The 18,168-nt window shown below is 39.8% G+C and overlaps 1 protein-coding gene across 4 annotated transcripts in view; it reads right to left on the bottom strand.

Moving 5' to 3' along the window:
- MYO10 (myosin X) overlaps positions 1-18,168 on the bottom strand; it is a 162,814-nt gene that overhangs the window by 54,669 nt on the left and 89,977 nt on the right. For 2 of the 4 annotated variants that reach the window (XM_030267071.4, XM_072924275.1), the window contains 14 exons: positions 17,555-17,742; positions 10,601-10,735; positions 9,497-9,621; positions 8,611-8,624; positions 8,403-8,487; positions 7,683-7,786; positions 4,782-4,911; positions 3,730-3,848; positions 2,861-3,007; positions 2,581-2,681; positions 2,292-2,358; positions 1,069-1,161; positions 276-344; positions 17-99 (listed from right to left, as the gene is read on the bottom strand). In XM_030267071.4, the coding sequence (XP_030122931.2) occupies positions 17-99; positions 276-344; positions 1,069-1,161; positions 2,292-2,358; positions 2,581-2,681; positions 2,861-3,007; positions 3,730-3,848; positions 4,782-4,911; positions 7,683-7,786; positions 8,403-8,487; positions 8,611-8,624; positions 9,497-9,621; positions 10,601-10,735; positions 17,555-17,742 (1,460 nt within the window). The remainder of the gene's footprint in view (positions 1-16; positions 100-275; positions 345-1,068; positions 1,162-2,291; positions 2,359-2,580; positions 2,682-2,860; positions 3,008-3,729; positions 3,849-4,781; positions 4,912-7,682; positions 7,787-8,402; positions 8,488-8,610; positions 8,625-9,496; positions 9,622-10,600; positions 10,736-17,554; positions 17,743-18,168) is intronic. The other 2 variants (XM_072924277.1, XM_072924276.1) reach the window with 1 other exon arrangement.

Genomic DNA, 18,168 nt, shown 5'->3' with positions numbered 1-18,168 from the left:
AATCGCAGAAACTTACCTGCTTTCACGTAACAAGTTCAGGAGATCATCTCTAAAAGTATCCCTGTTCTTCTCCAAGATCCCCCTGACATCATATTGGACCTATAAGGAAACAGAGCCGGTTCAAAAAACAAGGCAAAAAGTCAGGCACCTCTCACAAGAGTGGCGCTGTAAAAAGTGCTGAGGGAACAGTGCTTTAGTTAATTTTGAGCAGCCTTGGGGGAAAATTAAGCTAATGAAATTTTGCTTGGAATAATTTCAGTAAATAAAGAAATTACCTCCCCAGCGTAGTGCTTCACTCCAAAGTTGTGAACGGCAACCCTTGGTTTTACATAAAAAGGATTGTTCTAATTGGAGGGGGGAAAAAAGAGAAAAATATTTGGAGGGGGTTGTCGCATAATCCTCTCAACCCATACCTAAACAGACCATTGTCTTCCAGTAAACTCTCTGCAAGATTAGTGCTCCAATAGCAAACAAGCAACTTATGAAAATAGGATTTGTTAGTCTGGGTCTGGGCTGCTTCAAATGCAGTAATAACAGATTTATAGCACATAAATAGGCATTATACTAAACCTGAACCCCACCTAGAAAAACCATCTATAAAAAGCACTTTGAAAGAGAAGGTGCTGTCTTAAACTGGCAGGAAGATTGGTGGATATGCTTGCATCCCAGAAATTGTGAAAAATAATTCCAGTATCACAAATAAAGGTAACATTAATCTGGACAAAAGAAACTGCAAACTTTCAGTAAATGAAGGTAAATGCTTTATTATATCAAAAGAAATTGAAGATCTAAATAATCTGAGCTACTGCAGGTTGACAGAGCTCTCATTAAGAGAAGAATTTAACTTATTTACCACAATAGATACCTTTATGTGAACAGCAACAAGGATATGTTCTTCCAGTAATCAACTCAGCCTTGACAACAAAATATATGGCTTGCCATGGAAGTAGGATCACATCCAAAAAAGCCTCTAGAACTATCCACCCATATGTTTGAACCATGAATTTCTACCAAAGCAAAAAGATCCTACATAATTTGCACAGCAAATAGCAACAAAACATCACATACAGCATGCTGGGCATTCAACTTCTCCAGTAAGGTGCAGTCAGTAGCTTGAGGAAAATGGCTCTCCTCATTGATGAGTGCTAGTAGCCCCAGTTTCTAGAACAGCAAGAAGAGGCAGAAGATGAATTAGTGCACAGATGGACACAGCTGTTGCCCCCAGTTTGGAAAAATCACAGTCCTTGAAGTTGCTGTGTGCAGAGAGGCACAAAACCACTCATGCACAACTAAAACCCCACTATTGAAGGTGACTGTAATCCTGTTTTTCTGGCAACGCTCCTTTTGAAATATAGAGCATATGATCTGTGGGTAAAATAAACAAAAACTACAATAAAATAAAAGCTACTGGAAGAATCAGTACTCCTGACGTAGGCAGTTTTTAGATGCATACAGTGACATTGCCCCAGAATATATCCCCAGCCTCCAAGATCTCCAATGATCAGAAGTCTGAGGAGTTTGTGTAAAACAGCCTTTCAAAAAAGTTTCTTCCATATAAATATTCACTCAGTTGTTGAACTGTACAATGTAAACTTTTAGCATCCACAATGTCCAGGGGCAGAGCAAAAAATACACAGTTTAATTTCACCCTGTGTGAAGCATAACCTCCCTTTGCTTTACATATTCCTCTGTGTGATTTCCTTTGATGTTCCCCACTTCTCATGCTAGGAAAGGTGGTAAACAAAGCAAGCTACCCCACACTTAATTAATGTGTCCAGCAAGCTCCAGGTTGATAACAGCCTCTCAGGAAAACACAGTTGTCCAGATGCACATTTTAACAAGCCACTTCCCAAGGGCTCAGAGCAGCTCCTGAAAAGCAGCACTGCCCTGACTGCAGTCACGTCTTGCGTGCTGGATGCCCTGCCTGCTGCCACTCGTTTCTGTGCCCTTCTGAACTCTTGCAGTCACACACCTGCCACTGAGATAAGCTCACACAGCCCACCTTGTACTGATGGCAAGAGAGAGCATGGATCAAATGGTTCTTTTTAATCACCTCCAAATATTGCTTTTGCATATAATCACAGATAGAGAAAATTTGCTGCAAGGAAAAGAGCTCACAATATAATCCTTAACATAGCCTTACACAAAAATGATCTGATTAAAAGTTTATATTTAAACATGCAAGATCCACCATTTTCTTCACTTGTTCTTTGCATTGACAAATGTTTTAAAGACATATGACCTCAGAATAAAAAACTAAAAATAGGTAACAGTATCAAACTCCTTCTTACCTTTTCAATAAGATCCAAGCACTCTCCATTGTCTGTCCAGTCAATATCTTCCCAAATTAGTCCTTCCCTAAAGAAAATAAAGCAGGCCTTTTCATTGAAATTATTTTAGTTGTAGAAATAGGAGTAGCTGGTGTATTTATCTTGTAAATTGCAGCAAAACCAGCTTGCTTTTATAAAATACACAGCTCCAGACAGAGACTTTCAAAGGAAGCTAAGGTAGCTGTGAACTAAAACTTCAGGTGAACATGATATTGTCAAAATTCTTTCCAATTTCTCCTCTCTCTCTTACCTGCTGTATTCCAGTTGCTCCAATGAAAATATGTGCTTGTTGAAATACTCCTGAAGCTTCTCATTTGCATAGTTAATATTGAACTGCTCAAAATGGTTTATCTAATGAGACAAGAAATTTTCAAAAATGCATACACTTTAGGTATTTTACTTTGCAAACAAGGGAATGGGTTAGGTAATAACATGTTTAAAAATAAAGTTCCAGAGAAGATGACAAAAATATGTAAAGCAATAAAGCATAAATATCAGACAATCCATTTGAATAAGCTTTTGAAACCTACCTCAAAGTTTTCAAATCCAAATATGTCCAAAATTCCAATAGTCTTGAAGTCTTCCTTGCTCCTGATTCTGCTATTGATTTTCTTAATGACCCATGCAAAACACTGAGAATAAAGTGCCATAGCCATAGAATCTCTGCTGTCTATTGCCTGCCGTAAAGAGGGAATACACAACACATCAACCACCCCATGACTGAGAACTGACAATATTCTGCTGGTCAGTGTACTTAGCACAGCACAAAACAATGCATAATGCCAGCAGCTTCCTATTCCTACGTAGCTTGGCAGCAATTGTAGTAGTACTTACAAAGCATCAAAATTTGAGCTTTAACAGTCTAACTTCAAACAGCTGACTTTAAAATGTGGCTTTAAAATTACATTTCAGAGCTAAAACATTCAAACAACAGGAAATTATAAACTTCAGGTGTGGAGGAAGGAAAGAGAAGTGTAGGAAACAATACCTTAATTCACCCTTTTTGAGAGGGAAACAATAATGTTATGTATACCTATTTCTAATTCTTTTATTGTAACTTACAAAAATATTTATCCTGAAATTTTTTTAAAAACACTTCACTGACACAGGTGTCCACAGTGAAAAAAACAGCAGTCTACATGTTTAGCATTTGAAAAAAATGGGAAGTAATCGGTCTTCATAGGAATAACAAGGGACAACCTATAAGCCCTGGCCAGAATAATAGGATGGGATCTAAAGTGATTAGATCCTTCCCAAAAAAATTATGTAGTAGTTTTGATTACAATTCTGATGCATGAGCTAAGCTTCTGTTCTTGAGTGATCAATGATTTCTCTGGACTTGAAGACTAAGACATCTTTCAAAGACCCTAAAAACATGTCAAAATTCAGATGCCTTTACCTGTTGTATACTAAGAGGTGTTAGGATTTCTTCTCCCCTGAGAATCATCGACCTCTGAGTCAATGCTTCTGTTAGCTGTGCGGAGTCCAATCCCAGTAACTCAGCAGATCGACCCAGGGCTGGTAGAAGAGAAAGACAAATAAAAATATGTTTCCTAAACATACAAGCTATGAAACCAATTTGGTTTTTTACTACTATTATTAGTAGTAGTACTACAACCACCACAACCATTTAAGACACTCCTGAAATTACAGGGGTTAGAGATAGAAACACAATGAGAAATTCTAGGATACTGTTTTGATGCTCATGAAAAGGCATAAATATGCACAACTGAAGGAAATTACTAGTAGAAGTACATCACAAGAAAGTCACAAATATTTATTTTCCTCTTAATGCTACATGTCAAGAACTCAAAACAATCTACTAACACATTTTTCCAGACACAAACAGTAATTGACTCTTTGTCCACATGAATGTGTTTCTGTTTTGCGCGGGATGATGAGGATAAACCAATGAAATTTTTCTTCCATGCTTACTTTAATCTTCAGTTTTGCTATAATGTGGCATATAAAGCAGAACATAATGCTACTCTCTAATGCCATACTTAAACGAACATTTTAAATGCACACCAGCTCAATCTTTATACATACCAACACATTCTTTCAGATATGTAATTGAAATACTGAAAGTTCTAAAAAAAGATACTTGCAGTGGAGATCTTGGTTAGGGAATGTAGTTGAGCACTTACGTTTTATCAGCTTGAGAATATTTCAAAGAAGGAATTAGATTCAATTAGAATTTCATTACTGTTAATGGAATAAGTATGTGCCCAAGGTCTTCCCAAATTAAGACCTAGCATCCAGCAGCAGACTACTTTGCCTTATCTGTCAAACTCCATCCTCCCAAAGTAACATTTTAATCAACATTTACAGATGTTAAAAAGCAGTAAAACCCTTTCACTCCTTATCCGTGCTATGTTCAGATACACTAGCAACAAATAAGGCTTTCAGAACACCAAGAAACATTTAGTCTTGGATGCACAGCCTTCTCACCTGTTTTAAAGGACACTTGAGCCCCACCAGCAGTGATGAACTCAACATTTCCCAGATGCAAAATACCAGCCAACAGCCTCAGAATTTCTCGTACTTCCTCCCTGCTGAACTCCATCACTTCCATTGCAGTCTGGAATGACACGTGAGCTTCTTCAATAACATGCACAGACTGAAAAATGGGAGGCCTTAGGAGAGCAAGTCAGGACTAAAATGGCTCGAGTTCATTCCTTTTGGTTTCATCCCAAACAGAATACACTCTAAGGCATCACTGGGACATCTTGGAACATGTAAGTATCACTCTGCTTTTAAGAAATTTCATTTTGATGCTGTAATGATGTTGTAATTTGCTTTCAAATTCATCATTAAAATCATATAAATATTGGAGTAACCCACTGAGTTGTGCATCAGGTGCAATTACTATAATTTCAATTATTAATTGATTACCTTCTGCATGTTTTTACCAAAATTTGCCTATTGGCGTTGTAGGTAACAAGGCATGGGGGAGAAAACACAGCAGCATTTAAGATTTGATAATTTTGTGCCCAAATATGCACCTTACCAATGCAGTCTGATGCCTGAACTCAAAATGTCCCTCAGACATTTTCAGAGGATCCAGGCCTTGGTCAGAAGCCTTTTAGACCCTGGCAAGCAGCTGAAAACAGCTGTGATTTTGAGTTTGAGCCATGGAATGAGTTACCAACTTTGAAGGTGGAACAAGTGGTCACAGAGGGTTAGATGGTATTGTATAAGTAATTACAAATTAGAGGGGAAATTTTTTTAGTATTGTACAGGGGGGTTTTAACACCTGTACAGGGGGGTTTTACTTTGTACAGGGGGTCAGGAGTTCTAAGATGGAGGAAAGTGGGCCTGATCCTGTTCTTCCTCCTTCTTCTTCCTTGCCTCCATGTTCTTGGTGATGTTGGCACTCATAGATTGGTTTAGAGTAGAAAAGCACATTGTAACATAGATAGTAGGTATTGGGGAAAATCTGTAAACATATAATACATAATATATCATATAAAAGATAGCAGCAGCTCTGGGCGGGGAGAGAGAAGAAGAAGACACTGGACAGTGAGGGTGTCAGGAGTGTCTGTGTCTGCCTGGGCTGCTGACCAAAGCAGCCGCAGCGGGCAAAGACAATCTTTTAGATAGCTAGCAATAAACTGCCTTGAGACTGAACAACAAGAGGCTGCGGAGTTTTTCTTTGGAAGCACGGGTTGAAGGAGAGACTTTACCACCACATGAGACCCCTGAATCAATCCCGGGGCTCTCACAGTCTGACAACTTCCAGTCAAACTGAGGAAGAAAGGTATCTATATAAAAAGCGCTGAATTTATGAATTAACAGCATGGCAACAATCAAGGCTCAACTACATAAATGAGGAGAAGATCAAATAGTAAAATACTAAAACAAGAGGAACACATACTTTCCTTTGACAAAGAAGGGGTAATTGTATGCCTCTTGAAATGACCAAATCTTCCAAATTTTGGTGTAATATGAGCCTGTCTGAGACCAGATCACTGTTTTGTACCCTTACAGTCAGACTCATCATGTTATAGTCACTGCAGGTGTTTGACAGATGACACACTTTGTCTTTCATAAATCATCCATTACAAATGGAAAAGCCTCAGACTCATCCCACAATTGAAAGCAGAGTAGAGATATAGGTTGAAAGTTTATTTTGTAAAAAAGACCTCTCACAACAAAAGGGAGGCAGCATTACAAGTTCATCTCCCTGCACACTTTGCTGTTCCTTCCTGTCTCCTATAAAAACATTTCCCTTCAGTAACATTTCCAAGACTTACACTGCAATAAAAGCAGTTAAAGGAGATAACTGTAACAGGAAGACAGGTGAGGGTGAGCTGTGGGGGTTTCTGCCCATGTCCTGCTCTGGGAGTGCAGCCTGGCAGCCCTGCTCCCAGCCTGCCCATGCTGCAGGCAGCAGGCAAACATGACCTGCCCAACTGACTTCATGGTCTGCCTAGCCTGGGATGATTAGCACAAATTAAATGTCATGATAATCAACTTCAGCATGTGACTACAATATAGGTAAGTTATCAATGTTTCCAACACTTCCTTCTGCCATACAAGATGAGAGATTTTCACACTGAAAAGCTGTTGCATCCATGAGACATTAGTTCATCAGTTTGGCAAAAACATTAACATAGCTAAGCAAAAAAAGTTTCGTGAAGGGCATAAAACCAAATGTTTTATCTGATTTTTAAAATCTAACACACATCACCTCAGTGCTACAATACCCAATTAGTGTGGTTAGTATGGACTAATTGCTGTGGAGGTGAGACAAAAAGCCATTCAGAGAGATTGCATCAGGACCTGGGTTTTTAATCTGTGCTTATGTTTTCATAACTCTATTGTATAAGTTACTCCACACAACTGGATTTCCCAGCTGCAACTTGAAGAGTCACAGGTGCTTTGCTTCCGGTGTGCTGTACTGCAGGCTCCACCCAGTAGATGCCACATGATGTCGGCAAAGCTTTCAGATTAAAAAATGGTTAAATATATATATATACACACACACACACACATATATACATATATGCATATATATCTGTAATACAAAACAATGCAGGGAAAGACAATGGCATGTTAAAATATTACTGACTTCCCAACAGATATTCTTTTCATTTCAAAACGTAAGCATTTTGCTAACGTTTTGAAACAACAGAGTAAAAAGGACATACTGGAGGAAAGATAACGACATGGTCAAAATGACAGTGAAGCATTTTGAGAAAATATAAATCCCTGTAAGATAAATGCCTTAATGAGAGAGCTGCACACGGAGGAAAGCACAGGAAGGCTTTCTACCCTGCTCTGTCAATGGGCAGCACACAACTGAACTTCCAGCACTTTTAAAGCAAAGCAGCTAGGAAAGTAACTCACAATGACTTCCTTGAAAGAATCTTTATCGCTGATTGTCTTATCCACTATACATCCAGACTGGTTCAGGTAGTTGTAGTTCTCGGGTACAGATAAGTAAAAAGCATCTAAATGAGAGAAAAGAGGGGGAGTGAAAAGGAATACCAAAACAGAAGTACTCCACAAGTTACTATGCCAGACTTAAACAGTTCACAATTCATCCGCTCAGAAATTATGACAATGCACAAGACAAGGTTTTGTATTAAAATCAGATGGGGTGTTATTTTGATTTAGCTGCATAATAGAGTTAACTCTACTTTTAAATATGCAAAGACAGTAGGCCCACAGGGAGATGCTGAAACAGCTTTAGGCAATTTTGCACAAATAAAAATGTCATTTCTTTTGTTCAGTGGATTTAATCTTTATGAGAAAGGATTAGAGCAAACAGAATGATTTATCTTTGTTGCTGTGGAGTTATTTAGTACCAGCAACATGTTTGTCCCCAAGTAATTTTCCCAAGGCCACAGCAGAAGCTGGGAGGAAAACTACTGTCAGCTCAGTGACATTCTTCAGCTAAGCGGCTTCCTTTCTCAAGTTGAGCTCAAAATCACACTCACTGAATAAATAACCTATTTCTCAGCTTGGGTTACTGGGTTTCTGCAGTTAAATTCTCCACTGCTGCCACCACTGCTGACTGCTAGCAGAAAACCACTACAGCTGTGCGACTTGTGCTTTGCCACTCACCTTTCTCTCTCTCTTCTATCCCTGCCAGCAGAGCATAGAATATATGATAATTTCTTTCCCCGGGGTTTTGTCTTACTACACGATTCTGTCAAAGTAAAAAATAGTTTCCACTTAGGTGATCATTTCTGAAGATAAATTTTTTACCTACAGTCTCGGACAAAAATTTAATCAAACACAATTAACTAAGCAAAAGAAAACATCCACTTACTTTTTCCAATAAATCTGAAGCCAACAAGAAAAGCTTTAGTCAAGAAATAAAGTAATAATCAATTAATGCAGAAGCTTTTTATAATTTTCCTTCTTTCATTTGAGACAACAGGAAGACTATTATGGTTTTTTCTTAAAACATGCTAAGCCTGTTTCATACTTCCAACAAGATAAATAAAGTAGCAAAAATAATAATATTGTAGTACTTCTAATACCAGTATATCAACACCTTCTCTTCCATCTCATCAAAACTGGACTTGGCAGATTCTGCATTTTAAATGACATCTCTTTTCTTTTGCCTTTTTCCCTAAAGCTTGGAAGCAACCTCAAGAGTTAATTTTTTCCCACTGAAAATGCAGTTTATGTCTAAAACAGCAAATAGGATCTCTTTGGAATATTCCTTATCCCCACACCTCTGTTGCTCTGGTGAAGCTGGTAGGATAAATCTGAGGATTTAACCCACCCAGACTCACACTGCAGAAATTGAGCAGCTCTGCTCTTTCAAGTAATTTTCCAGAGAACTAAGCAGCTTATCTTTGGATACAGTAATGAGGGAAATAGCCGACAACTCAAGTTATTCCCAAGGACTTAGCCTGTTTTAGCTCATTACATGAGAAATGCACACAAGTCCTGTCATGCTAGCAGCAGCAATCCGAAGTGCTGTTCCTCCAAGAGTACAGACCCCCCACGCCGCCACAAAAACATGAGGGCATGTGTGAATTTGGTGTTGCTGCTTCCCCTTCCCACCTACACCAGCTCAATTTAACTGCACATATTTCAGGATGGGGTGAAAGGACAGACAAAGGCAAGCCAGTTCTCCCTCAGTCCTCCATCAAGGAGGTACCAGGGCGCTTCCCACAAACAGGGGAAACACCAAACAAGGATACAATCCATAATTCTTCCTCCCTGAATGTTTCCTTTCTGACAGATGTTCAGCTGAATAAACTTCCCAAAGCGACTTGAGTTGTTGTTGTAAACAGTCTTTGCATTGCCAAAAGCTTCCATAATTGGACTGTGAAGACAGAGAACGACAGGAGTGTTAACATGTGACCAGCATGCCAACAACTTCATATGGGGCTGGTGAAAGGAACAGCACTCTGAAAAGCTCCCCTCTGACACTCTCCTTAGCAGTAGCCTACATTACCCTCCATTTAGCAATGGGCATCTCAGTTTCCTAGCAGAAGATGCAAGTATTCATGCAACAGGAAGATAAATCATACTGAACTACTCTGCAGCTTCAGAGTAGTAACGGCTACTTGCTACTTCTTTTGTAATCGCTCAAAAAGATGCACACAATTCTCACCCCAGTACTTAAATGATAGAAATAAAAAATCTCAGCACATGCAAATTGCTAGATGGATGCAAAGAGTCCTCGTCCTAGGGAAATTAAACAAAATAACTACATTAAGATACAGCATGTATAGCAGAGATGAAGCAAGATAAACAAAAGTAATAGCATCTCAAATTGCCTTTGTTTTTAACTAGTTTAGAACCATGTCATTTCACGTCAACACCAAGACTTCTTTTTTGTTTGCATAGATTGTGTCAAATTTATCTGATGCATTTACTCATCTGTCTTATCAGTTCTCCTTAATCCTCTTTTTCCTCAGCATGTTTTTACTGCTTGAGCACTTTATCCTCACCATGTTGTATCTTGTTCTACCCTATCCTCAGGCTACACAAACTGAACCAAAGGTTTCCCTCTCCCTACACCCATTTCACTTACTCAGATTATCTGAATTCAGCCCCAAACAAAAATGAAAGCCACCATTAAAGCTTCATCCATTTTGCTTCACTAAGAGATACAATCGTGCTCACAATTCTCTAAGGCAGCCAGGTAATTTTGTTTTATGGAGTATTTCCCTTTCTCCAGTATAAATTTTACTGTTCAGTAAACACACACACATATTTGATTACATTGCAAGCTCTCATTTCAATGTCAAGGCTCGTGTCTTCTGAAAAAAACACCCATGTATTGAAAGATCCTGTACCTGCTCTCAAGAATAGCTTGCTCCACACAGGAGGTCTTCTCTCTGGAGGACAGCTCCAGTGAATGTTGGCTCATTGAAGACAAGAACTTGAGAATCAGCTTAGTGCTCTCTGTCTTACCAGCACCACTTTCACCACTGAAAGAAGAGGAGAAAATAGTTTGCGCAGTCCCAGTGGTCAGCAAAGAAGCCTTCTGGCTAGCCACCCAATCTCTTCATTACTGGAGGTCAGGAAGACTGGGGTGATTAGAAGTGATGGTCAAATGAAGCCAGAACACCCCATTAAACTTCCTGAATATGATATCCAGGGAAAAATACAAGCTGTCCTTAAGTTTTATAACTGCCCAGACAGAATTTCAAGGCACTGACTGTGTATGTACACACACCTAGGAGGCAACAAAGAGCTCTCTGAATGCAAACAATTATCCAACACTTCCCACCATCACGTTAAAACAAACTCACAACAAAGACATGGCAATGGTCAGGGATAAAGACCAAACTAAGAATTAGAATGGGAAAGTCTGGGATACATTGCAGCAATCTAGCTAATGAAGGAGCCCTGCTGGGAGGAAGAGGAAGTTAGAGACACCAGTTGCACATTCTAACACATAAAGACTACTCATATAATTAATACAGAAATTTTTAGTGAGCTACATACCGTTTAAATAAATTTTTTATATACCTGTTGAAAGAAACCAGATTCGTGCGAGTTCAAAACATCCAATTTCCGCCTCTTATTACCATCAGAGATATAAAACCTCTCATCACCACCCAAAGGAGAACAAAGGTATTTGATAACGCTAAATTGACAATTTAAAACCAAATTGTTAATAAGCAACCCTGCTTATTACAAAGAGAAAGCAATATACTCAGTTTCTCTTCAAAACCAACACTCTAAAAAAGGGAAAGTTTAGACTTGGCTCATTTCCCCAGTAACCTTTACCTTCAATTACGTAGCTGAAACACACATAGTGAGACATTAAGAAATATAACTTGTAGGGAAAGTTTGTCTAGTTTGCTCACTCTTCATCTACAATAATAGCATTGTATCCTAAACTATGACCTAGGCCCCAGATAAGCTGTAGCTAATTCCAGTTTATTTCCAAAGAAAGAGGGTACATTTTGGTCTTACTTCACCTTTTCCATTGTAGCAAGTGGGAATTTTGACTTTGATGGAGAACAACTGGGCATGTGGAGTAAGCCTAGATAATTTGACAGTCTTTTGTTGAGCCATTGCTGAGTAATGACCCCACTGATTTTAAATGATAACAAAGTATAAATTATGTTTTGTAGTAAAATGCAAGGAAGAAAGGTACCACCCATAAATACAGCATGACATTTTCCTGCAAATGAATGTCAACAATAAAATTAAGGAAGAGACATTCACGAAACATAATGAGACATCTTCATAACTGCCAATATGTTCCAGCAAATGTGATTCATCCATTATATTTATACCACATCAAACAAATTCTGTAATGTTTTTTATGTAATTTTACCCTTGATGTCTGGCCTTTCCAGTATTCCTTCCCTTTTTCTTTGCAGGTCCTCACTCACTTGTCTCTTCTGCCCAAGAAGAAATAATTAATATTCCTGCATTCAATACTTGCCATAAAAACCCTCATTTTTACTAATAGTTTTGAGAGAGCTTCACAAACCCATGCATTATTCTTGTTTAGTGCAAGAAATCATCAGGTGATACACACCTCTTCCTGACTACTTCTCTCCCTCTGAGCCATGCTTATAGCTCAACAGGAGGCACAGGGTGACATTGAGGACATCACCTCTTTCATTGATACTGTCCTTCCTCTTCCCCCACCCACTGTCCCCTGATCAGGAGAATCTGTAGTTCTATGGAAGCTGAAAGTCACCCCACTGTAATTGAGAGCCATTCTGCAAGTGAGTTATTCAAAGCTGATGGAAAAATATCTCCTGCACCTCTCACTGGTACAGCTGGCATTATGCACAATGACATGCTCTTGTTTTTTTCTTAGAACAGGAGAGACTCAGAACTGGTTAGATCCTGAACCTGCCCAGTGTCCTGTTTTGACAGTTGCCAGTTGGAGATTATTTCCCTTGTGTGTTATTCCAGCTTCCAGTTATTCGCTGTTCAGAGGCTTCCTGATATAAATCTGGTTTTTACATGTCCTGTAACCCTCAATATATTTATCATCTATGAGTTTCTAGCCATACTCCCTTAAAAAGCAAATAGTCTTGTTTTTCCAGATCCACTTCCTATTAGCTTCATTTAATACCTCTCAGTTCTCATGGTGGAAGGAGAAACCAACAATTCATCCTGGCGCTTTTTCTGCTGTGCATGACTTGATGGTTATTGCCTCAAATTGAAGGTACCTGTCTCCATTAGCCATTTCCCATGTTACACTTTTCATTACTTTTAAAATTTTCCTCTGAACCACCTTCAGTTCCATGAAGTCCAAAGGATGGATTTATGCAATGTTCTCTACTCATTTAGTAACCACTCCATTCTATTCACTTTTACAGTTACATGGGATCAATCTTTCATAGTCCTTAGAAAGCTTTTGCCTACAAGGTCAGTAAAAGGATGAATTTTTTAGCGCAACCTTTCCAGTAACCTTTCCAGCCCATGAGTTTAAGTGCCCAGCTTGTTCCACATCACTACATTTAGGACTGTGAACATATTAAATCTGACAGCAGGCCAGAAGGCCCCCACGTAGATCTTTAGACTTTCTCCATTACTTGTTCTATGCAGAGCTAAGGGCACAGCAGCCTGGACTCATGACTGCCACAGCATAAAAAGGGGTCACTGAGAGAGACTCCTCCTTCTGAAGGACATAACACTAAATCATTTCCCTGTTCTGTCTGGGTAAGAGACAGACGAACAGTCCATAGTGGATGCTAATCACTGACACATCAAAGGCACTGTTCCATGAGCACCTCTGGAACCCCTAACCCAGCTCCTGAGAGCCATATGACCAGACGCCCCACATGGAAGGGCCCAGGAAGGCCAAAGGGTACTTGACTGAGACAGGAGACCAACACATGTCTTGACCCTACCTCCTTTTGGAATTTCTATCAGCTGAACACTGCTGGAACCAGGAGTGATAGCTACACTTGTTCTTTTCTGTATCTTTTCTGTCTTTCTCTCTTTCTCCCTCTAATTCCCTCTTCTCAGAGTTTTGTGTAACTTAAAACTGGATGAGCTTAGAGTTTGCAAAGTTAAAGGGCTAAGTTAATGCTTTGAGAAGTGTTTCATGTTGATGGAATGCTGCTCTAAACCTTTGCAAAAGTCTTCTGATTTTCTAAAGTTGTCAGTAAAGTTTTTTATTGTTTTGACCCCTTGAGAATATATTCTAAGTACTTCTCCCATGCATCTGAGTACATGAACAACCAGAAATCCTTCTAAGAGCCTTGTCAAGTGCTTCCTTTAAAACCCCAAGACAGATACTACATACAGATAAAAGAGGCCCCTTCAGCAAATACACTTCATCAAATGCATATCTGAACTTTGGTGCATCAGTCTGACAAGGACATGACACCCATCAGAGGTCTGGGTCCCATATAAAAGATTTGGTTCATATTGATTTTCAAACTGAAAAACAGTAAAAAAAACTTTCAGGCCATGAGATAATAATAAGAGAGAGAACAAATTGGTATCAGACAGCAATTTCCCACTCATGACACTGACTTGAATGTCACAGAGAGCAATGGTTGTGGCTCCCTTTATAGTTCTTTGGGAGTGCTCTGACATGGATCAATTGCAATTTTATCTGAAAGAAGAGCATGTGTTTTCTTCTGCACAGACTAGATCACCTTAAACAGAGCAGAAAAAAAACCACAAACCAAAAGATATTTTCCTATTCTTGTAATAAAGGTGTGGAGGTTTGAATTTTGTCTCAACTTGTGAACTTCAGCTAATCATAGGGAAGCTCAGCCCCTTTCCTGTTTGGCTATTGCTCAAATAAGATGGACTTTCTTCAGGTTCCTGAGGTACGCAGCTGAAAAATCAGAAGATGTTTTTAACATGGTGGGCTTTCCCCCCCGCCTTGTTTTAAATGAAACTGCACTCTGCAGTAATGGTTCAGACCAACATGAAACTGAAAGTTCATTGATGCAGATGTTTTTGTCTACAGAAAAACTATTTTTTTAGCCTGGGAGAGTTAAAACATAATTTCATAACTATGTATATATTGTAATACATCAGTTGTGTACAGCTTCTTCAGTGTGCTGTTTTGTTGACATTTTAGGCTGCTAAATGTTGACATTTTTATGCAGCATTATCATGAATTAATGCCTGTTACACACACCAATAAATAAGCATCTTTGGGTCATTCAATTTATCATCTCTTCTGTATTTCCTTCCTTTTCACCTCTGACCTGGATGGTTATACTGGAAAAATGGTCTCACGTTTTAATGATATTCTGAGTTTTTCTAATTCATGTTCTGCAATTCACCCTCTCACCCTACCCCAGCCAGAAAAATATCCCAATATTAATATTTCAAAACACTAGAAGTTTTTTCACAGGTTTTTGAACCCAAAGCTCCAAACCAAAGTTGAGTTAACTCTGGGGGCCAGCAGGGGGCACTTCAAGTCCAGAGGATCATCAGAAAGCATTCCAAGCACCTTCCTTTATGGGGCTGTTACAATTTGCTACTGAGTGCTGAGATCCTAAGGTCAGGAGTAGCTCAAACTGCCTGTCAGAATGTGAATAATTCCCTTATTTCAACTACCGTGTTTTCGAGATGCAAAAGAATTTTCCTCTTCATCATCTCTTACATTAAATGTAAGACCAGAATATTTGTCTGAGTTCAAACACTAAAGAGCTCCACTTGGTTACTTTCTTTTTCAAATGCCAGGAATAACCAAAAAAGTTACAGTGACAGTACAGTGACTTGTTTCAATGTCTAATTGTAAGCAAGTAAAAGATGCAGGAACTACCAGGATGCTGAATTTGCCAAGCACACTGTTATACCTCCACTTTCTATGCCCTAAACTAGGCATGTGACAACAGGGACTTTCCTAAGCTGTAGGAAGGCCATGGAAACCTGCAGAGATTTTTAAAAATCCTATTCTGAGTCCTTCACAGATAGAGCAGATAATGCTCTTTTAGGAAAGAAGATTTGGCATTCATTTTTTTTTTATTTGAATTGCATGTTACCTCAATTCTGCAGTAGCTAGATACCCTTATATGGTTGTATTGTGCCACTTATCTGAAACACAGAACTTACACAAATCACTGTTTCAAACTATGACCACAGTAAACAATTTTAAAAGGGATTCCTAATACAAAACTTCTCCATATTATAGCTTATCTGTACCAAAGCACATTGTTTACAGAGCAGAAAGTGCTGAAAACTCCCCTGGAACATCACAGACTTCTGCTTATGTCCATTTTAGGACATAATGTCCTTTCCTCTTGGCAACTTGTAAGGAACTGCAATGAAAGGTAAAATACTAGACTAGTACAGAATGGCAAAAATACCAACAGCAATCAGAAATTGGTTTGGTCCCTAAATTTGTGTACACAGGCTGTTCACAAGTAACTGCCTGGCAATAAAACACAAAATCATGACTCCAAGCTAGCTATTGTCACATGACAAAGATCTCTGTGAACTTTATTTTTGCTTGGACCCTTACCTGAGCTCATCTTTATATGTACAGAACTAGGTATTAAGTAATAGGAAGGAGAAAAACAGTTAAAGAGCGCTTGAAAAAACATACTCTTCAGCTTTGTGTCACTGTAAAGCAGAACCTACCTAGAGGTGAGGGCAGGTGGGCACAGTGACCTGAGAGCCTGCAGAAAGTTGCACGCAGGCCTGGCTGTGTTGCAGCTAATCCACATTTCTAACAGCTTGGGTGCTGAACTACATCCACTAAATCCCCCTCTTATCCATGAAGCCTTGCAACCTGTCCCACAATCTGAAATGTCAGTAGAAACTGCCTATTGCCAAAGGTGCTGCTCTCACTTTGCCTCATCCCCTCTCTGTCCCACCATCTGCCCCATGTTGCAGTCAATCCTACAGCCACCACAAGGATTCCTGGGGAGGTCAGGAGACAAGCCAAAATGATGTCAACTTGTGCCTGAAGAGCTCTACATGTGTAGCTTTGTGGTGCAGGAAGATGACAGCAAGTAGGCCTAATCACAAAAATGCTGTGAAGGCAAGAGAGGAAAGGGAGGGGAAACACAAGGTCTCCTACCCTGCTGAGCATCACCCCCTGTCCAGAGCTGGGTGGCCAAGGCCATGCTGCAGTGACCGGCTCCTCCCTATCCAGCAGGCCCGACTTTGGTCTCCCTGCCTGTGCATGAGCCAACAAAGCTGAGCTGGCAGGCTAGGGAACAGGAAAAGAGCTGGTTACATTTTCAGCTCTTCTGGAGCCAGAAGGAAGGAGGATATGAAAGCAGTGAAAAGGTATTGAATTGCCAACTGCTCCCTAACGCACACTCGGCCCCAGCCAGATCCTGAATACCAGCTACACAGTGGCTCAAATGGGAAGCTATTAAAGCACCATTAAATTAAAGCACAACAACATTAAGCAAGGAAGATTAATCAGGCAGAATTAAGTAGCTGAAATGTGGAGGGATTTCTCTTTTGCTGTTCTTATTTACTGCATATCTCAAGAACTGGTAGGTTAATTTTTTCTTTTCCTCTCCATACAGGAATCAGGGTCTAGTGGTGACAAACTACTGAGCTGCACAGAGATGTTTAAACTGGTGGGAAAACACTTAGGGTAACATTTGACGTTGCGAAGACAAAAAAATGCACAAAAATACAATAGATTTTTTCACTAAATGTAAGATGCGTAAATAAAATTAACATTTTGATAGAGGTGCACAGAATGACACAAAACAAGTTCAGAACTCTCTTGAAACGGTGCTGCTTTAAAAGCCTGCCTTTTTTTTTGGGAGTTCTCCCCACGTAACCCACAGCCAGGCTCACCATCGGGGATACCCAGAGCAGCAGCAGCCACCACTCACCTGATGAGGATACACTGGTTGTCGCGGCGCTTCCAGAGGCAGCGGTAGCACTCGTTTGCCACAGCGAAGATGTGAGGCGAGATCTCTCCCATGTGGTGCTTGCTGTACCGCTCCATGGCGGCGCAGTCGTACAGCCCTGGGATGCTCTTGTAGGGGTTCACGGAGGTGACTATTGAACCAATGTAGGTCTGCAAGCACACAGCACCCCCAGAGTGTTTAGCACACATGTGGCGGAACAGATCAACACTCTTCTCTAATGACAGACAAGAAATACACATTGCAAACCTGTAATAACCCTTTGGATAAAGTTGTCCAGCAATTTTCCCTGGTTTCTTTCTTTCAAGAAGAGCAACAAAAGGGCAAAAGCTGCTCCCACCTCTGTCATGTTCTCTCTGTCATGTTCTCAGGCTTACCCCACCTATAACACTGAGCTTATTGACTCTACAAATCCCTGCCTTAATGCTGCTTACAGCTGCATGGTAATGCCTACCAGCACTGGCCTACAGCTGCTTCTCATGTGTCCTTAGGGACTTGCTGAACTTACTAAAAACCTGACTGAGCCCTAAGTAATGGTGGAAAAGTCTGTATTTCCATGTAGAGTATCCAAGTCCTTC

Source organism: Taeniopygia guttata, chromosome 2, assembly GCF_048771995.1.
Source record: "Taeniopygia guttata chromosome 2, bTaeGut7.mat, whole genome shotgun sequence".
NCBI lineage: Eukaryota > Metazoa > Chordata > Aves > Passeriformes > Estrildidae > Taeniopygia > Taeniopygia guttata.
The sequence above is the reverse complement of the archived record's forward strand: the minus strand, read 5'-3'. Positions and strand labels throughout refer to the sequence as shown.